We start from the raw sequence: 25,741 nt of genomic DNA on the forward strand, positions 1-25,741 counted from the left end.
AACAATAATGTATCTAACAACCTAATTTGAGGTGACATTTAATTATCATGTAAATGATAATGATGCTTTCATTAGAAATACAATCTGATACAAAGAGTTGTTAGAACATGAAGGAAAATGTTTCTAGTATTTTCAGCAATAAAGTAAAAAACAAAAACAAAAAATCATCTATGTAAACATCACTTTCAATTCTACTGAAAACAATGGCTTTAAAAGCTGGTGTCACTGAACACCAGGACCAGATGAGCAAGGATTAGAGATTCACAACATACTACAATGTGTATGAAAACAGAGAAACACTTTTTTTTTTCCTTTCTATTGGTATGGTACCCAATGAAAATGGGAAAAATCCTGAGATGAGGAATACAGAGGAGAATGTCCAGTAGGAATAGAAATACAAGTGAAAAAATATCAACTGCAGTAAACAGAAGGAAATTGAGCAACAAGAATATACTTGCCCATTTTGTTTGCCACTATCCATCAGAAAGAGAAAGCAGGGAAACAGAAAAAAACAGGGTAAAGCAAAAGGGGTCACAAACCAATATTTTATTCAAACAGCCCCTTGAATAAAAATATTGTGCATAGAAAGATCAAAGGTTCAATTTATGTACAGCTGTAGTCTGGAAAAAGACAAACATATCTGAACACTGGAGAATATATGTCCTTATCAATTATTTCTCAAGTACCTTCTATATACTGTGGCTATTTCAAGGGTCTGTTTTGCAGGTTATATTCATGTAAGTGCAAAAACAGATGATCCAATCCATAAAAAGAAACATATTAACTTACTAAAATTTTAATTTTAAACTACTTATGATTTGACAAAGTTATAAAAATAAACCATGAATTATTAAAAACTTGCCATAATCTTCATACCCTGTACATTTATTCATATTTGGATAAAGAAAGTTAAAAGGATGTGATGAGTTCTATTCTATCTACTATCTAGATCTCCTAGTTAGATGTTATATAGATGTAATAAACAAAAAGCTTTCAATACTCACAAGTATCATTCCAAATTACCACTACAGAATCTGTAAATGGCTTGAAAATAGTCTAAGCCAGAAATGCATTAAAAACATCCACTAAAACTATTTGTAGAGTGCAAAATAGCCGTAATCCAAACAAAACAGTGTTGTCACATTTATCTATTTCTACAGGCATCAAAGGTAATTTCCTAAATATAATACTGCACCTACAGCAAAAATAACAAAGTAAGCTTACTACTATAGTCCATGTCATAATATTTACCTAATAGAATGAAAAAGAATAGTAACCAGACCCTTAAAATTACAGCAACAGAGGATACACAAAGCAATGATTCTACAGGTACATAGCAAGGCAGAAGGGATTGTCAGTGAAACTGGGGTACCTGCACATATTCTATCTTTATAGAATATTTCTTGTACCTTGGGTGTTGGATTAGAATCATTGCTGCAGATTTTGGGTACATATGGTAACATTAGTGAATTCAACAAAATGTATGAATTTTAAACACTTTTTAAAGTGAATCTGAGACTTGGCAATACCAGGACAACCTTCATAGTACTTACATCTGGCTTGAATTAATGGTTCATCTATTTTGGCTTTAATATAATAAAAGCTGTATGATGGTAGCACCAATGCCAAACTGCAAGAGAAATAAGACACGTGAAACAATTATGCTATTTGCAGCAGATTTCTAATTTCATCTTTTAAGTGTTTTGAAACTGTTTAACAAGTTTGGAAATTCAATTATCGTGAGATGAGATAGTTACGTAGTGACAGACCAGCCTCATGCTCTGTAATAGGTATGAGTAGATTCATACAGGTCTTAAAGTTCCCTGTGCTTCTTTTCATTTTTATTCAAACATTTAGGCATAAATGCACTTTTTAATGGTTAAGGGAGGAATTTCCAAATAATTGCAAATAATAAAAAGCATGGTTTTTGTATCTTCCTCTAACACATTTAACATTACAATGTAGCACATGTCAATGTGGTGACTGACAGTAAAAAACACCATATAGTACTGTACCAATCTGATGCATGATTAACTCATAAAAAAAAAAGCATTTATTAAGAAATTTATCTTGCAGTACTTGAATTCACTTTATGTTCAAGATGCAAAATATTTTCCTGAATCATACAGTCACCACTAATAACCTTTGAACATCGTTGTGCAATAACATCTTAAGATTTGCAATGCATATTATTCCTTTTATATTAAATATATATTTTTCCAAAAAAAAATATTGCCACTAATTCAATATACACGTAGGAGAGTTCACTTTTAAAAAGGTATGTAAAGGACAGAAGGTGCAAATCAACACTGCAGAGGTATCATCTCCCACATCACATCCTTAATATTTGTTGTCAGTTTTCATGTCTGAAAAACTGCAGAGTTTTCTAATGGATAGCTGCAGAAATTAACCTTAAAAAAAAAAAAGTTGCACAATTGTGCCATAAATGAGATGACCTTTAATGTGCCATGTGCCACTTAAACGGAATGTGAGATTGCTGAATATTTACTGATAGCCTTCTACCAATTCTCCTCTAGGGAAATCACTAGCACTTTACCTGTCATTAGCAGCTACTGCCAACAGAAATTGCTAATTAAAATCTATAATTTTATGTTTAACAGGCTTGCTTCAATGTGACTCCATGGATTTATTGCTGTATCTCATGCCAAGGAGCTCTGTATGAATTAAGAACTCATATAAACCCAATATATTTCTTTACTCATTGCTAGATGGCATATTATGATTAAAAAAAAAATAAAAATCTTTTCCCCCTGAGGATAATGAGTATAATGACAGAGGAAATAGAACATAAAAGTGGGATGATGAATAAAAGATAAAGTTCTACACCTACATTCACTTGTTAAATTGATTTGTTTGGTTTTGCTTACAAATTAATGTTTGGATTCTCATTGGCTGTACACCTGTACAGAAAATAGCAGAAAAGAGAACCAATACAATTACAATAGCTGAAGGCTATTGTAAATCACCACAATACAATTATTATTTTGGTAAACAGTTGACTTGGTATTTGAACCATCTAGTTTTGAACTTGAATACTTCAACTTTTTTGAAATTTGGTAAACCTTAACTTCTTTTCTAATGTCAGTTTGCTATATTACTTCCAAAGTCACAGAGCTGTGTGCTTAAATGATTTTGGAACGATATACACACCAATGTTGTATGCAACGGGGGCAAGACTTCATTTGTTCCTGCTGTCAGTTGTATATGATTTTTAGATAATTAGTCACAAATAGATTGAAGATTTCAGAGATAATTGGTAGCATGGTTCCTGCCCTTAAGATCTGACATGTAGGTTAGCAATGTCGTGATATAAGCTATAAAAGTGACTGAAAGAGATTTGCACAGAATAACGTGTTACATTGTTTATTGAGACAAAAAAAAATATGGCATCTTTCTTTTTAATGTGCATATTAAAAACAAGAACATGGAGACAATGAAAAGAAAAGTGGAGGAATCTAAGAGAAAGTGTAGAATTAAAAATCAAAGTATACAGTGACACAGAAAGTAGAAGAAAAATAAGATTCTTAACACCAATCACAAAATCCATTTTTTCCTGTATAATGAAATGCACTAGTGGTAAATCTCAACAGTTGGATAGAAGACTGAGGTTCTCTTCCTTAGACAAAGTAACAATTTTGAGTTATAAAGGTTTAAAGGAACCCAGCAAATCCTGTAGGCCCAGGCACAAAATGACCTCATCCTGACTTAACTAGTATAGAAAATAGAACACTAAAAATACTAACCAAAATAAATTAAAAGGACATTTAACTATGCAGAATTCAGAGAACAGAAATAAGTTACCTGTAATCAGTGCCATTCACAGCAGTCCATGTGTATGTTCTGTTTCCTTTATCAATATATCTCTACAAAGAGATATTGGTCAAGAAACAAATTACTAATTCCGAAGCTTCAAGTAGTGTTCTCTTTTCTTGAGAAATGAAGTATATAACCAAGTCCGTTGGGACTCTAGTTATTATTTCGGTAAGTACAACATGAGCTGCAACTACTTTACTTAAACAATTTCCAAAGTTATATTACGCAAAAGAATCATCTACATGTATATCTTTTTATTCAACAGTAAAGAAATGCAAATTTAAATAAAACCAGACAGATACTATCTACCATTTTCCCTTTTATTTTCATTAGCCAGGCCTATACAAACTTTTTGTATGTACTTAGAATTTGATAAAAGATGTTATCTCCTTTATGGACTATTTTGCGTTAAAATGACCACAATAACAAAAATCAATTAAAAAAGAAGAATTTGTAAGTAACTCAGTAACAACAACAACACATCCGTGCCTGTCCTTTCAGTATTACAGTACCAGTGACTGTAATACAGATATTACACTGGAGTCATAAGTGCAGCCATATAGTCCTGGCTGTACCGCATGCTAAAATTATATGTGTTTCTAATCACATTAAGAGGGTCTTGCATTTGTGAATAATTTAGAATGGGAGTAAGTTCTTCCAGTCTTCTATTCTTCACCCCATTTTTTTTTAAAGTATGTTAATACATCAGGATAAGTTTTACCATTCACTTTCTTTTGATATGAATAAATAAATAAATAAATAAATAAAGACATAAAGACATGATAGGCACAACCCCACAGTTCCCTATAGATTTGATCATTAATGCACATATGTCAGCACTGACTGATGGAGTTTCACTCAGTTTTCTACACTGAAAATTAAAAGTTTATTCCAGCTGCAACATACTATTATTCTACAGAGATTTGTAAGTATACACACTGCAACATCACATACAGTGATGAAAGGTATCACAGGTTCATTCTTTCACTGTGATAAAGCAAAAGTGTGAAAATGGCCATGGTAATGGGAAAGAGACATCTTTTTTTGACATTTATGATTCAAAACCTCCTTATTACTTGGTTCCTTCTTGTCTTGCACAGCATGATAATTTAAATCATTTAATAGCTATTTGTGAAAAAAAAAAAAAAAAGAAAAGAAAAGAAAAGAAAAGAAAAGAAAAGAAAAGAAAAGAAAAGAAAAGAAAAGAAAAGAAAAGAAAAGAAAAGAAAAGAAAAGAAAAGAAAAAAAAAGCATGTATCAATGGCTAATATCCTAGTATATTTTATATTTAAGGTAAAGGGATGGCTGAACACACTCCTTTCCAAGCCTATCTATATTCAATAACGTGCCTATACTGTTACTGCAGCTCAAGAATAATTAGACACTTGAACCTAGCAGTGACAACACCTCCAAACCATGCACAGCACCATGGTTTGCACACCATGTGCAAATGCAAGAGAAAAGTAGGAAGGCAGGAAGAGAACTGGGCTCATATTAAATCCTCTCATCACCAGCGCTGTGAGCATGCCTGAAGGCAAACTGGCTGAAACCTCCCTTCAAAGATAACACAGCAGATCATGTCCTCATATATCTGCTCCCATTTACCTTTGCCTACTTTATTACTGAGCCATCTGATGCAGTCTCACCCCAGCTGGTTACTGCTGAAGAACCTACATGTTATTGCAGTTCTTGTGACTCTTCAGTTTGCACTACTGCCCACCCCAGCTGCCCAAATGTGGCAATGCTTTTGTGTCTATGGCATCTTCACTGTTAGTTGGAAAGCCCCTGAGGCCTTGGGAGACTCCAGCACACCCCACCCACGCTTGCTCTGAGTCCAGTCTCTATGCTGTAGTATGAGGTCATCTCCCAGGACACTGCTGGGGCCAGCTGCAATACAAAAAGAAAGCAATGCAAAAAACCCAAAAGCAAAACAAAAAAGGACATCAATTTGAAGCCTCGAGACTGCAACTGTCAGTTCTGAGCAACTGACCACATCAGCCCTTTTTATAAGAAAATATATGAAACTATCAAATCCTAAGTGATGCATGGCTCATGCGTGGCCAGTGGTCTGAAGCAGCTTTATTCTGGCTGTAGCAGCCTGAAGCTGGGAGGATGCAATAACTTGAAGCAGTCACCATTGCCAGCCATCTCTGGCTGCTGCCTTCTCTGTGAGGGGTCTGAGCAGAGGAAGACATCTCACGCCACAAAGCAAGGTAAGGTGAGAGAAATTAATTTCACTGGGGACTTGAAGCATCTAGGTTCAAATGGCTTGAGATATTTTATTCTATTTGAATAAAATCTCAGTTTGTGGTCTGGGCTGTGTATGACTGACACATTCTCATGCACCCAAGGATGTCACATTCCCCCCAGTGCAGTAGCTGACTCCAGCATTTGCCAGCATGAACAATTTCCCTCCCTCACTCTTCTGGCAAACAACTGTAGGGCCAGCTGTTATGGCCTTTTCACAAGGGCACCACACAGCCTGAGAAATGCAAGCACAGCCTGAGATCTCTTCAAAAACTTTGCCATGAATGCAACTTCTTGTACAACCACAATGGCGTTAATATTTTTTTGTTTGTTTGTTTGTTTTGATCCTCTAATCCCCACTTTTCTAGCCACCTACACAGAGCCTTTTTCACCCACAGACTTGGAAAGACTCTCCTTAAAACAACAATGCAAGCCTAAAAATGTAATTAACTTGATTGGATTCTGTAGCATATGCCTTGTGAGAAAAAAAATAAATAAAAATGTCACTGGAGACTTCTGACATTTAAGTACAAACAGCAAAACCACTGGAGGTAGCAAAGTTACAGGAGATTGACAGGAGAGAACAGCTAATACTACTCATGAACAATTATCTGCACATATCCAAACAATAGTATTATTCTCTTCATTTTCTTCTGATAATCCATTACATTAGCTATCTTCAAGCTGTTTTACATTGATTGCAACAATTTCAAAAAGCTGTTTGTGAACTGTAACTGTGCAGCATGCTCTTGCCATATCTGCTCCTGTGGTACTTTGATCAGGATTTCCTGTTTCAAGTCGACAAAAAGAAAGGCATGCAGGTAAGGATCCATATCATATTTCAGGATTTCCTTTTGCTAGGATACATGTACATGTATATCTGTGTCTTGTTAGAGAAATCACTAGTGATCTGTCAGGAGTTTGGATTTTGGACATGAAAATGAAAAAGAACTGAACAAGCACAAGTAAATAATACAACTGTAAGATGACATTGCTTATCCCAAGTTATCTTCATTTATGGCATATAAACATTTTTTTTCTTTTTTCTTTATTCCCATTCAAAATATAAACTATTAATCCTATCTTTGAACACCTCCACAAGCAAATTAATGACTTTATTTTAGGATCCATGCACAGAAGTAGGCTGGGTCTACTTCCTGGTGAACAGACTACAAGACCTCATCAACAACTACCTGATTAAAGACACACCAAAGAAACCAATTAAAAAAAAATCCTTTTCATATATATATAATTTCTTTTACTCTAAGCCAGTAAAACTAGCAAATGTAGGGGCAAAAAATGATATAAACTGACATTATAAAATGAACATCTTTCCACGATTTCACAGTATTTTTATGCTTTTTGTTTGCTCCTGTAAATCTAGTTATCTGTTTCTACCTTACCTCATCTTGGGACTTGACCAGTGTTTCAAATGTTTTTTCTCCACTTTCTCCATCTATCATTTTCTTTCGAATCTATTGGCAAGAAAAAATAAATAAAAATAAGAACTAGGTATTGCATGTAACATGATTAAAGTTTCCAGTAATTTAAGGCATTTTATAGAAACACAGAAAATAGTAAGGCATTTGAAAGTCATGAATCTTGATTTTTTTTTTTTTTTTAATGTTTCTATTTTCTGATTTTTCTAATTAGAAGTAGCTTTATCCAAATATGACTGAATTAACAGACTTATGTATTAACATTTCTGGTATACCTTGCATATCAAGACAATCCCATGGATGAGAATGTGTTTTGTCTAGAACTTCTAGTGCTTCCCAGCACATCTGTGATTCAGCTAGTTACAGTGATTCAAAACAAAGATTTATATCAGTCAGAGATAAATTCCTCTCTGAAGCAGCAGTTCTAAGAAACTGAAGCTGGAATTTAACAGATACCAAGAAATTCTGATTATTATCATTATGAAAGAACTATTTCAAATGAAGTGAAAAAAATGTTTTAAAACATTAAAAGTTAAAATAAAATTCCATTTTTTGTCACAAAATTAACAAACTATTTTAAAATGATTTATAAATGTTCTGTGAAATTAGTAATTCAAAAATATACATAGTAATTCATTTTGTTGTCAACAACTTAAGTAACTTTATTTCTCATTTCCTTACCACAGCAGTAAGTTTGTATTAATCAAAATCAATGTAGAGAGGGAAAAAAAATATAAAGCTTTAAAATATTTCAGATAATAGATTAATATCCTCTAAGAAGTGTTCTATTTCTAAAAAAATTTACAAATTTTCCCTTCCCATGAATTAGCACTTAATAAAGAAGACTGGAGAAAAATTATTTAAATAGCAATTATGGTAACTTTCAAAATGAGAGAAATATAGTTCATTGTCTTTGCTTAAGAATAAACTGAGCTTAATTTGTAAAAACCTTTCATTATAACTTAATTGCTCTAAGTCAACATCTTGAATTTTTGAATTGAAATTTTTGAGTGAAATAGGTTTCCATTCAAAATCTGTATTGCTTTTCATGTATTGCTTTTCAGTTATTACACAATAAAATACAAGCACCAGGTACTAAGAAAGCAGTCAATCTCACCTCAACTTTAATATCATTTTCCAATTCAGCGTCTAGAAAATCCAGCGTAACTGGCTCCTGGGATTTTGGATTCTGGAGCATAAGATATTAAGTGACCAAAAAATAAAGACAGAGTACTGTAATGTTACAGATAAATTGCTAGAAATCATTCTAATCCCTTCACTTTAAAGTAAACTACTTACTTACCCATGCAAGCTACTTGCTTACTCATTTGTTTTAATCTCTTATAACATAAAAAATTCCTAGCAGCTCTTTGTCATTTATTTTATTTAATTGGATAGAGAGGCGAATTAGGCAAGTGAAAATCAGATTAATCCTAATGACTAGTGTCTGTCCACAGTCTGTTAAGCAGGGGGTTCACGTTGGGAGGTTGTTTCCCCTGCTGCCACAGACTAAGGTGAGAGAAGAAATGTCAGAGGAACCATCTCCTACAAGGCATCCTGCCTTCAAAAAGGGAGGGGGAAAGTTGGGAAAGTTTTCCAGCTGGCCAGTAAGATGAAACAATTGTACTACTTTGCAGTTTTGCCAAAAACAAGAGTACAGACTTGTTGTTTTGAGATGGGAATGGACTGTGGTTCAAGACTCAAAGGGACAGCGATTGCAATAAAAGATTTATTTCTTATAACAAAATAAAATCATTATTATTGTGGGCACTAAAGGACTTCCCTGAACATCTGGCAGTTTTGAATGCATTTCTCTTGACATCAGTACTCCTATCTCTGTTTAAGACATAGAAACCTACATCACAGAAATGCTGTGACCTGGGAGCTTCAAGACCTGTGGATGTCGTGATATCTACCGTCCACTACAGATGGTTTGCATCTGCCGTGATCCACATCTCTGAGGAGAGCAGGAGGACCCAGTACTGTGCTATTGCTAGGTCCAGCTCTGCTGAACTAGCTCCAGCCACCCAGCAGGCTCTACTCCCTTCTCAGTTGCAGTTTGCATTTACTTGGACAGAGCTGTCTTCCACGTGAACTGTCCGAAATCTGACTTTTTTTTTTTTGAGGAATTTTGGCTAAATCCCATTGACTTGATATTGCTGCCAAATAATATTAACTGTCCTTAAATGTGGTATAAAAATCCTTGATCCTCATCGCTCATAAGTTATTTAATATACCCACCTGATGAAGGATCTTAGGAGAAAGAACTATGGAAATTTATTATTTAACCATTTCAATCTGATACTTTAGAATAGGATATAAATCCAGTTTTATTAATTTATTTTGAATGATATACATATATCCTTTGTAATAGGATGGTTCACATATTAAAGGATCTCAAGACCAACTATATCAACCCAACTATACTAACGTAGTTGTAGGATACACTGAAGTCCCTTCTTTAAAATGATGATTATATTCCTTTTATGCTAGTAGACAACAGTTGGAATTAGGCAACATACTCTGGCAAAGGTATATGATGAATGCACATATGACTTCTATGGAAGAATGCAAGCATGTTTCATCACAATTTAGGTGTGTATTCCCAGTTCATATTGGAAGAAAGTTGTCCTGAATAGCTGATAAAAGATGCCTTCATATAATGTAAAAGCATATAAAAGATGACTTCATATAATAATCTGGACACTAGTACTTATTTTCAAGACTGTAATATAGAACAGTATTAGAAGATAAATGACTATTCCTTCATATTCTTAAGGTACAAATGTACCTGTTTCTAGGTATAGGGAATTCATTTTCTTATCAAGTAAGACTTGCTCTCTGCTAAGGGAAAAGTGAAGAAATTTTTTCATGCACTGGAAAGATTTCAGACAAAGAATCTGGATTATTTTTTTAATGCCTACTGGTAACTTCAAATAAATTTTAATTTTCTTATTTATGAAGGATAAATAAAACTTGTACCTTTAACACAACATTAAAATATGCTCTATACTAATTCAATACATTCAGTACAGCCTTTTCTAATGCATTTTCTTTTCTTCCCCAACAAATCCACACCCTCAAAATAAATAGCAAAAGGGTAAAATGTAAAAATAAATAAAAAATACATTTTCTTACATGCAATGGATAATGAATAGCATGGTCAAACCCAAACAGCATGCATGAAGGCATTACCATGGCAGAAGTTGCATTTATGAAGTTCACATTCCATTCCAACACACAAAGGAACAGAAAAGAAAAGAAACGGTAAAAAAAAGAAATAAAAAAGCCATCACATCAAATCAATAATACTCATTTCAAATGATAACCCGGGCTATCCATAGTTAAGGAGTCCCAAAGACAAATAGATAAATTTATCAGTCTGTCAAAATTAAAGTACACATTCACAAGCTTTCCTTGTTCTTTTTAAGATGTTATATCACCACACATTCTTTATCAGGTATTAATGGCATTTTATATATGAAGAAATAAAGCATATATAGAAATACATTATGTGATGTGCTTGAGGCACAAAAAATCTCTTAGAGATTAGAAAATTCTTAGCCCACTACTTTAAAGATTGTTTGTTACCCACTATGTCTTTTTTTCCCAAAGAGTGTGTATTTACCAGTATTTGGGCTCCATAATTTTCACTTCCTAGGTTGCCATTTTGTAGGGTTTATTCCAAGCCACGAAGAAACAAACTTAATGTTCAGTTTGCTCTTCTCTTTATTCAGTCATGCACGCAACATGACTAGAATAAGCACAACACCACTACATTCACCAGCACAACTTAATAAAACAAAACAGAAGTAAATCACTAGCAATGAAGCATGCAAATGAAGGGAAATGCAATCCATTTTCAGCATGAAAAATAAAGGCTAAGATCTATTACTTCAATGACAAATCAAGAAGGAAACAAAGAAAGAAAGAACTGGTGCAGCAACATAAGAAAATTAATGTGTGCATTTGGGAGGTCAGTATTCTCACAAATTATGTGGACGGCTTTCCTTGGTGTGAGTTGCAGGAACCTATTTCCTGTTTATACCTGGGGTACTGATGAAGATGTGGGCTGTTAGGCTTTACAACTAACGGCCCACATAAGAAGGCAGAAAAATCCTGGGCCCTAGGGGAAGTCCAAAGAGCAGCTTGCAACATGGGTGGGAGCCCAATGCTTTTCCTGAGCAGATGGCACAGCTAGGAGAACCCAGCCACAGCAAAATTACACCTCAATTCACTGAAGAACCAGCTGCGCTCTGAAAATTGAGATTTGGTGTGTGCCAGTGCTGATTTCTCCAGCACATACAAAAAAATTTAGCCCAAGGTCTTCTAGATGTATAAGAACAGTCATTTGAGACTTGGTGAAATCACTGACTTAAAATAGATGAGGACTTTAAACCGTGATTTTACTGTTGTTGCTATGCAAGCAATTAGTTTTGCATGATATATTCCCATGTTTAAAATGTTATCAGGATATACTGCGTCTAATTTTGTTATTTTCTTGTTACGTAGTTAATCTATTCCTTTAATTCCTTTTTTTTTTTTTTTTTTTTTTTTTTAAGTTTTCATTAGGTGTTTTCTGTTCTTGAATTACATAAATGTAACTAAATTTCCCTTTCACTGTTTGGTTTAATTACAGTTAATCTTCTGCATTTGGATTTACTAATCTGATAAACCTTACATAAATAATAGATATTATTTCCTGCTCTGACATGATAGATATCATGTCCTGCTCTGACTTATGTGGAAAAACAAACAAACAAACCCTGACCATCTTATTAAAATTCGGTTATACAGCATATACTGCACAATTAATCTTGGCAATAAAGTCATAAGTCATTCTCTTGACTTATGGTTTATGCAAGCAAAGCCAGCACAAGTAGTCTCTCTTTTTTTTTTTTTTTTTTTCCCAGTCTTCAAATTTATTTCAAAATCTGAAGAATAATTTTTACAACACAGCTCTAATTAGCACCTATTAGTAAAGCACCATAATTTAATGGAACACCCTTCACTACAGCCAATAACATGTTTTTTTATTATTTAAACAAGAAAGGATGCAGGCTTCATGCTTTGGAAGCTGTTTGTCAAAGTAAACACTTTAGTTAGATTTTTCCTAGCAAGCAGGACAGAAACTTTCTAACATTTATTTCCAGGTCTATGCACTCTAATGCACTAATCACCTCCATCCAAAGTTACCTGTACATTGGGTCTCCTTTTTCTCAAATTAACTTTTGGTATGCCCACACCAATATGCTGAAGTAATAAAAAAGCAGTAATTTATATTTTTACACTATTAGTAAACAGCCTGCTTATAGAAGTGAAATCTTCCCTACACATCTCTATTTTCTAGTGCATATATACTGGACCCAGGGACTAGCCCTCATTCTGCCCAGGAGTTCCAAGCTCTCTATCAGAGTTACACACAGGTTTTGTAACAGGAAACGAAATATAAACATATGTTAAACAATATTAACAGAGATCTCTCCTTCCCAAGGTACTCAGCCAGAATTAAAATGTGGAATAAGAGTTTCACCTTTTGTTTACTGTTCTCTCTGCTCTTAACCCTCTATCTTCCCCTACATTTCTTTCAAAATATAAACCATAAGGTCAATACCAAACCCTACTGAAAGCACGTGGAGTTTTATAATTACAATTATAAAACCATAAGAACCATAAGAAAAGTGAAGAATAGGATGCTAATACTTAGAATGAATATCAAAAACTGAATTACTCACTATTTTCAAATCTTATCTAATTAAGACTGATCTTGTTAACACATGCTTAATGCAAACTAACTACTCAGTCTAGTGACTATACTTATTTGGTGGGACAGGTACCTGTTTTTTTCCCAGAAGAATGTGAAAATACACACATGAGAAGAAAAAATGTAAAAATAAGTATTTGCTTAAAAATGTAATATAACTAATTACAGAAAATTGAAAAAAAAAATAATTTAAAACCATATTAAAATGAATGTTTAAAAATGTTTCCAATGTTATGCTTTGACATAGTTTACATGCACAAAAATAAACATAATGGAAAAGTTTTTAACCTGCTTTTGAATCTGCCTTTTTAAGAATTTTGTCGTTTGTACAAACAACTTCACAAGTTCAGAGTTTCTAAGGATTTTTTTAATTATTATAATTATTTTTTGTGATATGATGCTGCAAGACTTTCTCAAAATATTCATTGTGTTGAACCAGTTTTGATTTCAGGTAACAGATTTTCAGAAGGAAAGACATTGAGAAGAAGGCACTACTGGAAGTTTAACACACCCTCACCTCTTCAAAGGTAAATACGTAGTTATGTTTTAGTTTACATCTACAGAAAAACTGCTGTCAAAGAGGGTTAAGATGTTGTTAGTTAACATATTAACGGCTACCAGGATGTTCAACTAAAATTAATATGACATGTTAAAGGAAGTCCATGAGTTCTAAATACATCCGTCTTTGGAGTGTACCTTAGTTTTAAAACGTAGTTCTTGTTTCAGTCTGTATAGCATGCACTACCCCAAACAAACTGGGAGTGAAAAAGTCTAGTCTGTGTAACTGTTAATAACAATAATAACAATAATAATGCACAGGCTTAATATTACATTTTGATATTATTCTATGACATAAAACACATCACATATAAAATATCCTTTTTTTTTAACATACTGTAAATCAAACATTTGAGCAGTACTTGTAAGCAGCTCCAGACTTCTATATCCTTTAAGTAAAAAAATCTATGCAGAGAAATTATGATAATTAGTTTCCTAATAATCTGTCTCAATCTGCCCAGATTTTGTTGGGAAGAGATGAATTTTTCATTCTCTAACAAAAGTTCTTTAGTGTTTAAAAAAACATTCTCTAACAAAAGTTCTTTAGTTTACACTGCAGAATAATTGCACATACGAGATGAACAGAATCCGTATCTACTAGTTTCACACAAAATGGTGCCTAAATGAGAATGCTACATTGCTTCATTTTATATTCCTTCTGTTAACAAAATGCTAGTATAATTTGCATATAAGGAAAAAGTAAACCACCTGCCAGCATCTGAATTTCTAATTATCTCTACTGAAGAAAAGATTCTAAATAATGATACAATTATTTGTCTCAGAATATTTCCCCAAGCATAATCATCAAATCAAAACTTTCAGTTTTTAACACGTTATGAAAACCAAATGTATATATATTGAAATTGAAGTGCTCACAAATTGAGAAAACCTATAAAAAAATACAAAACCCTCCTTTTTCTTCTTGTTTTTCTTTTTAAAAGTATACTTTCAAAATAAATTAACAAGGATATTCCATCAATACTTAAGACTGAGTTATTCCTTCTCTTCTCAAAAAGCATACATTTCTTTTGCTACACACTTGGCAAAAGATTTCAAACATTTTTATTGCTTCAGGAAATTAATTCACATATTCACAATGCAAATTCCCTCATCTTGAAAATTAAATGAATTACTAAAATATGTAGATCATTTATTTCCCTGCCTTTGACAGTTAAATATGCTGGAGTACTGAAAAATCCCTCTTGTAGCTATTGTAGGACTCTGGTGAATAATCGAGAGAAGACAGTTGCACAGGTCAAAGAGTTGCTGCTACTCTGCCACAGGAACATGGCTAGGAGGAATAAAGTGATGAATATGCATCCAATTTACTAAACACAGTATTTCCATGCCTAAAGGCAGCAAGTACAGGCTTTAATTACTTAAGAAGTTTCTCTTAAGTGTACTAAGTGCTAAGAAATAAATGATATATGTGAGTAGGGTGCCACTGAAGTTTAAAAGCCATACTAGCCTTATTTGCTTGTGTATTAAGTTCTTGCTTTTATCGTGCCCATATATTACTCAAATCATCTAAATAAGAAACGTTAATATTGACAGCTAAACTACATGGATGTGCTCTTTGATCTGCAGTGATTTGCAATAATTTCTGAACTGTTATCTGTACATTATTCTATCAACCTGGAGATTATTTATTTATTTATTTTTATTAATTCAGTTTTAATTTTGCCTGTTATAGAATGGTGCATTTGTGCACTGTGAACAAAATTTGCCAAAAGTATGTTTCTAAAAAAGTATGTTTAAAGCATTTTGAAATATTCCATTAAACAAAAGATTTGTTGACATGGAGAAACCCTTCACTAAAATAGAGTTTGAAGTTCTGATTTCTGAATAAAAATTAAAAAAAAAAATAAAAAATAATCAGCCATTCACCTTGAAATACCTTATCAAAGCCAGGTGACTTCTATAAGGAGATACATTTAATGTAGCAGACCTTGCAGGGTCAGAACTACACTGATAAGAAGCCAGACTAAAACCTTGGTCTTAAACTTTACTGAACTTTGAGGAAAAATGTGTCCTAATTAGATTTAGATAAATATTCTGTGTCTGAAAGACCTTTCTCAAGTTGAAGTAAAATCTACCATTCTGGGAAAGAGTGATTTTCTAGATCCGCCCCAACTCTGCATCAGAGGTTTGTTTCAGCTCTGGTAAACAGAAACTAAGCAAAAGAAATGACCACCATCACCACTGAAAAAAAAAAAAAAAAGTAAAAAAGTAAAAAAAAAGTGTGTACTAGTCCCTGTTTTCTGTGATTTTTCAAGTATGAAAGTTTCAAATTCTGAAATGAGAAAGCATCACAACACTTATTTCACACCTATAAATGCATGTGTAAAATATACATCTACTTTTCTTATTTTATTTATAACCAAATTCAGCAGAAGCCAATATTAGTCTAAAACGAAAATGGATTTACATGAAGCCATACACACACTGTGGATTTTCCTGACATCCCACAATGGAGAATTCTTTACTATTGTTCTCTTGAACTTTAGAAAGACCTTATATATTTCTGTTATGTTATGTTTTTGACAATGTTCCCATACTACAAAGAACTATATTAGAAGGCTTTTCATACCTTTGGTTGAAGATTTGGATGAAGTAGCACATACCCATTAGGATCAATTGCAAAATAATATCCATTTGGACAAAGCTGAAAGAAAGAAGTAAAGTGTAGCATTAAAGCTTTAAGTAATAGAATTAATCAGTGGTTTTAAAACAATGGCCACATTTAGTAAAATACTTTGCCTCAGGCATCATGAAATATGTGAGATATTAATCTCAATAAGAAAATTTTTGAATGTTTGCTCTTTTAGACGCGTGAACTTGACAGAATAGTTTGGGCTTATAGAACCTCTGGAGGTCACCTGGTCCAACCCTCCACTAAAAGCAGAGATAAATTAAAAACAAGACCCTAATTCAAGCTTAGACATGTTTGCAGAAGGTCTTTGAGTACCTCCAAGCATGGAGGTTCCACAACCTCTGCAGGCAACCTGCTCATGTTTAACCTCCCTCACAGTAATTGTTTTTCCTTATTTCTAGCCGGAAGTTCTCCTCACACAATTACAATGATTGACTCTTTTCTTTTGCTATAAACCTCCAAGAAAAGTCTGGGTCAATCTAGGTCCATCCAGAGAGTTGCATTCAATGGTTCAGTGACCAGCCAGAGATCAGTGATGAGTGTTGTCCCTCAGTGGTATATATTGGGACCACTACTGTTTAATATCTTTATTAATGACAGACAGAACAGGTAAAACCACAGCAAGCATGTGGATGATAGCAAGTTGAGTGATGCAGCTGACACAATAGAAGGAAGTGATGCCATCCAGAGGAACCTTGACAGACTTAAGAAGTGGGCCCACATGAACTTCATGAAGTTCAACAAGGACAAGTACAAGGTGCTGCACCTGGCTAAGGCCAATCCCAAACATCAGTAAAGAGGGATGAATAGATCATGAGAAACCCTGCAGAGAAGGACTTAGGGTTACTGGTGGATGAAAAATTGAACATCAGCGAATGCTTGCAGCCCAGAAAGACAACTGTATCCTGGGCTTCATCAAAAGTGTGGCCAGCAGACCAAGGGAGGGGTTTCTCCCACTCTGCTTTGCTCTTGTGAGAACCCATCTGGACCCCGTGTTCAGCTCTGGGGCCCACACCACAAGAAAGACACAGACCTATTGGAGTGGGTCCAGGGGAGGGCCACAAAAATTTTAAAAGGGCTGGAACACCTCTCCTTTGAAGAAAGGATGAGAAAGCTGGGATTGTTCAGCCTGGAGAACAGAAAGCTCTGGGGAGACTTCACTGCAGCCTTTAGATGCTTAAAACAGGCTAATAAGAAAAACAGACATGTAGTAGTAGGACAAGGGGTAATAGTTTTAAACTGAAACAGGGTAGATTGAGATTAGATATCAAGAATAATTTCTTCAGTATGGGGATGGTGAGGCACTGTTGGATGCCCCACCTCCGGAAGTCCAAGCTGGATGGGGCTTTGGGCAGCCTGATCTAAAGATGTCACTGCTTATGACAAGGGAGGTTGGACTAAGTGATCTTTAAAGGTCCCTTCTAACCCAAACGATTCTATAATTCTATGATCTTCTCTACAACTCCAATTAGGTACGTGAGAATGAAAAATTAGATCCCCACTTGTTTTTTTCTTCTTCAGAATGAACAAACCCATCTCCTCATATGCCATGTACTCCAGCCCTCTGACTAGCTTAGTGGCTCTGCATTGGACCCTGCCCAGCATCTGAATGTATTTCTTGTACTGGGGAAATCAAACTCAGACACAGTACTCCTGATGAGGGATTATGAAGATATTTACTACACAGATGACCTTTTTTACTGTAAGGACACATCGCTGGTTTATGTTCAGCTTGTCCTCCATTATAAAGGCGGACATGCCTTTTCAGGCAATCGGTACGCAGCTTGTACTGTGGCATGGGATTATTGCATCCTAGACTGAGGACTCTGTATTTGCCTTTGGTGAAATTCATGATGTCCCTTTACTTCCCAAGATGTTGTTTTCAACAGTACTGGTCATTTTCTTGGAAATTCCCTAACTAGATGTCTAAATATATAAATCAGTCATACTGGGTAGTGTACAGATATATATATTTAAGAATTTTTCTATAAAGAACGGTCCTATATAAATGCTACTAGGTATTATTACTACCTTTAGTAATTGTTCATTTTGCACTGTGATAAGAACCAAACACTTGACTGGACAGCAGCCTAAGGCTACAAAATAATAAGTAATTGGAATATGCCACCTGATGTAAAACTTAGCTTTTGTGGATGCATACTGATGGACAATTCATACAGAAGCAAAGAAACAACTGGAGAGAAAACTGTCAGAAAATCTACAACAATGCAAAAGAATATATGAAAAGAACCCTGCTGGTATTTTGACTCACATCCAGTCATTGCTGTATGACTTATGAAAGAGCACACAAAGAAATTATACATAAATTGTACATTGTAAAAACCACCAACACAAGCAACTCACCGTAAAGCGGGGTGTCAGTTTTTTTATGTCCTCCAGAGAGACATCAACCCCCATTACTCCAAGAATCAGCTGATTCTGGTAAGATTCCAAAATGTTAGAGTATGCTTGACATATTTGCAATGCAAGACATTGAATTTTAATTTTGCCTTCATCTCTCATTTAACCATACTACTTGAAAAGTTGCTTATTCACTTATGTGCCTATTTTAAATACTTCAAATAATAATAAAAGTGATTCAAAATAATACTCAAAAGTTAGTATAGAATTGGAAAATGGTTTATGAAGATGAATACAGATGCTTTTCTGAATGAACAAACAATAAATGCAAGAACAAAAGAGGTGAAAGATGCTCTTTGTCAAACTGGTATAAACTATATAGAGCTACTAATACATCCTCAGGTTGACAATTAACCTCTTTTGGCTATGGTACAATGATAAATAAAACCAAAATCAAATAAGTGACAATCATTTGAAATCAAGGACTCTGCTTATACATTTACTTCACTTGTAACTTGTAACTTGTTCATTCTTTTTATTTAAATTTGAAATATGTGTCAGAGATGTATTTTGCTGTCTGTCTCCTAGCATTCAAGTAGAGACATAAGACAATGAGATATGTTGTTTTTTTTTTTCCTTTTTTTTTTTTCTTTTTTTTTTTCCCTCTAGTTCCAGGTCTTCTGTACAAGACCAAGGCTGTTTTACTTCTCAGAAAGACATCTTTTGATAATTGTTACTCTTTAGCTTTGCGATTAGACTTAGACTTCAATTAGAGTGAATTCCAGGCATTATCCTATAGATTAGACCATGAAAACTTTTTGTTTGTTTGTTTTTAATTGGAAACTAAGAGTGCTATTCTGAAAATAAATAAAAGAAATGGTAGTGATCAAATTTGTATTTTTTCCTTCAGAATATCTAAACAGAATATATAAACTCAGAGAATCTAAACAAAAGAATATATTGGCTAAACCTCTATATATTCTGATCTGAATGAACATAAGTATCATATCAAAGGTGTAGTATTTTACCATGTACCGTAAAGCATAATCTAAATCTGATATTTAAAAAGCAACATTCTGATTTTGGAAAGAGGACATAAACTGATTCCTTATCAGACAGTAATAGAAGTAGGGAAATGTATTTAATACTTAGATTTTAATATGCATACACAGTGCTATTTTGTATTATCATTACAACCAGTTTATTTAAAGTCTCTACATCTTTGTCTTTTACCCTGAAATGTCATAGCTTCACTGATAAGTTATAAATTATCTGGGCTTCCTTTCTGGCAAGGCCTAAATTATATCTTCTTCTATTTTCCCATTTACTGAGCCCTCAGCTCATTTTCACTGCCATCAGGTCACGGAGATAGATCAAGGAATGTCATACCCTGAAACTTAGAACTACAAAAAGGGTCATCTACGTTTTCTTGTTTCCAGGAGGTTATCAGGCAACTAGATGACACATTAGTTTCTGATGTAGAAGACAATTAAACTGTAGAAAGTTTTGTGGAAATACACATTTTTTTTTTCACTGTATTTAAGCATTAAATTTAATTCAAATAACTGAAATACGTTTGTTTTACTTGAAGAAAAAGCTTACTATTTTCCCATTTTGTTCCTTTGTTAGATTGAAGACAGGCAGAGTTCCTGTAATCACAAGGCCCAGCTCCTAGGAAACAATCACATCAAGATGGGATAAAAAAAACTTTTTAATTAAATAACAAATATTGAGCTATAATATATTAGAAAAATCCACGGATTACAGTAGCTAAATTCTAGATTAGAATCTTGACTTTAAGTTTGAAAAAAGAATGGTAGCTACACTTCATTGATTTTATCCATAGGAAGTTGAAATTGCATTTTTTTTGTGAACATGTATGAATGAAAATAATACGTTGCTTTTTAAAATAGATGGTGTGCAACAACTTGGGATGTAATAGTTTAATAAAACCTAAATGTTATGAAAATGAGTTAATAGCTACAGTTCTCACTATACTAATATCGTTGGATAGTAGAAAAAAGGAAAAGTAAAAAAGCCAGACCAAACTAAAAGATAGTTAATAGGTAGTCAACAAATACTGTCAAGCAAAAACATAGAAAAATCTACCAGGTAATGGTGGATTTCATATCATCATGATATGAAATGATATCATCATATCAAGTTTTCATATCATCACTACTTTCCAAACTCTTGCAATTAACCTCATCAGTTCTACAAAATCACATAGTCTCTTCCGGTACTGAGGCAAAGAATTTGAACTTATTTGGGAAGATATAAGAAATTTGCTTTTCCTTTAACAGTCACAATCCATAACAAATATAGGATTCAGAAAATCATACATTTAGATAATGAGAAAGGATTGGTTTTCCATCCTAAATTGTTCACAGGTAGGTTTCTAACATATTTGTACTGTTTATTTTTTATTTCAAATTTTATTTTCTTTCTCTGATAGTTCCTTCTTCTGTGTATCTTTAGTGAGGAGTCATGACCTCTCTTTACTTCATTAGAATAAAATAAGCTAGAATACTTTATTAACTCACTTTGATGAAATCAACTCTCCCTTTATCTACTAGAATTTTTTTGAAATGTAACGCATCTTTCATGAACTTAATTTTCTGTATCAAACTGAAAGGTGATGAGACTGGGGTTAGTAAAGTTACAACAAGCAAGGTGAAAAGAAGTAGACTTTTTCAGAGAGTAAGAGAAGGAGAACTGGAGATGAATTAGAGGAAAAGATATGGGGATATTCTTTAGTAGGACCATTGAAGAGATAAATAATAAAACAGGGGAGGTACATATGGGGGAGGGAAACACCCTCCCCCATTCTCCCAGTGTTCAATAAGAGAGGACAATGACTGTGAATAAATTGTGAATAACTGGAAAATATAAAAGCATCTGAAAATTCTGGGATTGTCTTGCAGAAAGTAAGGCCAGAGCAAAAGTATCGCAGACACAGAAGGGTGAGAAAAGATGTCCAAATTGCCACAATGCATCAAATTATTAGAGACAGTCTTGAAAGACAGCCTCAAGTTAGAGTACCTCTTTAGGACTTCATGATTTGAATTTAAACCTTACAATAGTATTTTCAAAAAGTGTACCACTCCAACAAGCTGAATTCACATGTGACCTTTGCCCCCAAAAATGCTGCTGGAATCAACTCTTCTGACACAGTAAGAGAAAAACAATAGGACAAAGTGATGAGGTACAAGAAGGACAAGGCCTACAGGAGCTTGCTTTAGGGAACTTAAGATAAAGAACCAGTGTTACAAATCAGTTTCAGTTAACACCAACCACTGGGAGGGGGGAACAAAACAGAGTGGATTAGACACACCTGTGCCCTCATCTGTGATGAGAAAGTCCACAGATTTCAACCTTTACCTCAACAGTTTAGCATGGGTTGGTCTTCATCTAATAAATATATTACTAAGACGTCCTACTTTTTATATATACATGCATATGCAAATACACATTTTTTTTGTACATAATTATGTACGTATAATTATATATATACAAAGACACTTGGAAAACACACACATGCAGAAAAGCTTGAAGGAAAGGCTGAATGAACACACTGAAAGCATACAACAATATGACAGATGTCTGCAGGTATCACTCTTCATTAAACAGATCTCTTTCTATCCCCAGTTACAAATTTAGCCGTGACTTTACAACAGGATGTGTACAGACGTATGAACTTTGGTCATAACATCCTTTATGTTTCCAGTAAGTACCTCAACAGTAACCAAGAAAACATGGTTAATGAACTTCTGGCCATTGAAATTCCAAAGAAAAATGGGTTCCTCAGTGTCACGCTTGGTTCTATGATGTGCTGATAAAAACTTTACAATAATGCTGAAGGACAGGAGGAAGTGGACTTTAACATGACATTAAATGACTATGTGAACTTGGATAAATACATGATTCCAGATGACCATTTTACAGTAATTTTTGCCTAGTTGGAGTTACTCAGAAGAAGGTTATCTAGAGCAACAGATTGGATTGCTGCTAATAATACATTGCAGTTTGTAGTTTCCTGAATATGTTTGTTTTACAAGACCAAAATGATAAATTTAGCAGTAAGGAAAGCACTTCATATATCTTTTTGTTTATTTCCCCATTATATACACTGCCCAATTAAAGAAATCATTACCTTGAGCAAGCAAGTAATTACACTAACTATAGTGCTTTAAAAATCCAAGGTCAAAATTTGTACAAATACCCAGTAAAACTGACAGGTTTCATTCTGTATGGAATTCTTAGAAAAAGAAAATAATATTAATAATAATAATAAAAGAGCAAGAACAACACACCAGTAACATAATCAATGATCTCTAGTGCTGTACAGGTACAACACAGGAAAAATTTTGCTTCTTCTTTTCTTTCGTTAATTTGAGGACAGCCATGACCTATGCTTAAGGATCTGTGATTAGGATTAATTGTTTTTCTCTGTTAAAGTTGAGGTCAGTCATGAGAATCCAGATCCAAAGACTAGCATGAGCTGTTTGGAAAATTGCTCTATTGAAGAGTTCAGATGCTGGAAATGCAAGAATATTATGTTTCAAACTATAGAACACTGAGTCTGAGAAAATTGGGACTGTGAAAAATGGAGCCCTATATTTACTGATTTGCCATGTCTTTCTTCTGAATAGATCAAGATCTTACTTTACTAGAGATAAATAACAGTCATACCAGAGCATCCAGATAGACATTTGTCCATTGGACCTGTTTGGCTTTCTCTCCAGCTAAAACCATCGGTCTTCCCAAAACATCCAGATATTCCTGCCAAAAAGTGTAGTAAACTCATCAGAAGGTAGTTATTTGATCCAAGTACAGAAACAGCAATGAAAAACAAATAACACTATCAAAAGAAAAGCTATGAAAAAAAAAAATAAAGATTTTAAAAAGTCAAAATTTACCACTACTATGAGAATTTGATTTTTGATTTTTGATTTTTATTTATGATTTACTACCCAACTATTCAGTCTTCAGTTTACAGTATCTACTGTTAATTCAATTCCTGTATTTGAGTGTCACTCATTCACATGGACCTTACAGATCCTTATCCACTGCTGTCTTTCTATGAAGTGAAATTTAAAATTATTTCTGTTCAAAAATCAATTGCTAATGCTATAATGAAATTATAAGTCACAGAGCCTTCAGCCCAGAAGAGACAGTGGGCCATGAAGAGAGTGGTAACAGCTGGGTCCTACACCAAGAACTTGCATAACTCTATTGCAACAAAACTTTTAGATTTTTAAACCTGCATAGTCCCTACATTCCTTTAGTTCTGGAGTGCAGATAGAGTTGGTGATCTTATGAGATATAAGACTTCTGGTCTGATTTGGAAACGAATGCCATCAAACTCGTTTCAGTCTTCAACCTTTCCAATTTGTCTTAACATATTAGGAATATTTCTTGCCACACCCTATCCGGAAGTGTTTAACAGCATCAAAGGACTCTAATTCAAGCCAAAAAATGACTTTTTTTTTTTTTTTTTTTTCCAAAAAAAGTCATGCCTGGCCTTGGAAGGATGGAGAACTGCTATGATAATTCTTTGCTTTTCTGGACATATGAATACATGAACTTTCAGCCAACAGAAATGAATATCCATTCATCTACACTGACAATTTGGATCATATCATATAATTCCAGGGTCCTGTGCCCTTAGTTATGTACACTCATGTCTCCTAAATTGTTCCTGAATTTTGAAGAGTAAATGCTACGACTGGTTGGACCAATCCAGGAACCTCTTGAATAAGCAGGATTGTATCAGGCCACTGCATCAGCCCAGCTGAGTTCAGACACATTAGCAGGTTTATGCCTTCACACAGTTCCATGGCTTTCTCCAAATGATTCAAACTTGTAGGGTCATGCTGTTAAGTCTTGCATGAAGCAGAGTCTTATTGACAAGCTATGAGAAAATGCTATTTTTACAGGCCATTATAAAAATTGCTATCATGTCTCAGGATCAAAGAGGGACCATGTTAAGGACAGGAAGAAAACTGAGCCCAAAATATAGCCCTTGTGCAGAAAACGTCTTCAGGATATACATGTAGATCACCTCAAACATTAGGGTTCTGTGGACATGGCCAGCCAGCTTTAGAGGATGCTACCATGACTAGTGTGCATGCAAGTCACTTCAGGCTAACTGGCCAGGGTAATAGGGATAGCATTAGAAATTGGCTCACTGTAAGTACACAAAAGGAAAAAATAAATTAGAATACTCTAACAGATTAGTACTTCATATATAAATGAAAGCCTTTTTTTTCCTCTGTTTTTAATGAATTGTATCTTTATATTTTAGAAAAGAAACTACTCTGCTTTGTGTTACAACTGTTCCTGCACTTTGCAAACTTGCTTACCTGGGTGTTTATTCTTATGGCTCCAATGGATGGAATTTCATAATAATAACCTAAAATTCAGAACAAAAATAACATTACCTTACTGTAATACAATTCTAACCCACCTCACCTTAGGGAATTTAATTTTCCTTGTAATTTCTAATTACAATTTTATAGAAACTATCATATATGGATGAAATCCTTTTTTTGTCAACGCCACAGCAACACACAGCCACACATGATGGGTCACCATGCAATACAGGCCAAGCTAGTGTAACTTTTAAGTAGTGAGAGTGTATCATGTGTTTCTGTCTATTGTTGTCTCTAAAACTGAGATAATGTACTGGATTTGTATTCCTGTACTCTGAGTTATTCTGATGTGCCAGCATATTTAATAGTCATTTTGATACACTGTGATAGCAACAGTGAATACGCTGAATGCACACAGGAATGCAAGTAAAGCTACAGTCTGTGGCAATAGTGAAGTTCACAACATAAAAATATAAGGCAATCTGTGGAAAGAACAAAAAACTGTAACTGG

At 34.1% G+C, this 25,741-nt stretch overlaps 1 protein-coding gene across 1 annotated transcript in view; it reads right to left on the reverse strand.

Annotated features, from left to right (window-relative positions):
* Positions 1–25,741, reverse strand: part of CACNA2D1 (calcium voltage-gated channel auxiliary subunit alpha2delta 1) — a 408,933-nt gene that overhangs the window by 30,797 nt on the left and 352,395 nt on the right. Inside the window, exons 14-23 of the mRNA XM_084305950.1 lie at positions 25,222–25,271; positions 23,549–23,638; positions 20,459–20,527; positions 18,860–18,934; positions 16,433–16,507; positions 12,717–12,773; positions 8,638–8,709; positions 7,485–7,556; positions 3,823–3,884; positions 1,554–1,630 (exon numbers count right to left, since the gene is read on the reverse strand). Coding sequence (XP_084162076.1) covers positions 1,554–1,630; positions 3,823–3,884; positions 7,485–7,556; positions 8,638–8,709; positions 12,717–12,773; positions 16,433–16,507; positions 18,860–18,934; positions 20,459–20,527; positions 23,549–23,638; positions 25,222–25,271 — 699 coding nt within the window. The remainder of the gene's footprint in view (positions 1–1,553; positions 1,631–3,822; positions 3,885–7,484; positions 7,557–8,637; positions 8,710–12,716; positions 12,774–16,432; positions 16,508–18,859; positions 18,935–20,458; positions 20,528–23,548; positions 23,639–25,221; positions 25,272–25,741) is intronic.

The sequence above is a fragment of the Netta rufina genome (genome assembly GCF_964035555.1).
Source record: "Netta rufina genome assembly, chromosome: 1".
Classification (NCBI taxonomy): Eukaryota; Metazoa; Chordata; class Aves; order Anseriformes; family Anatidae; genus Netta; species Netta rufina.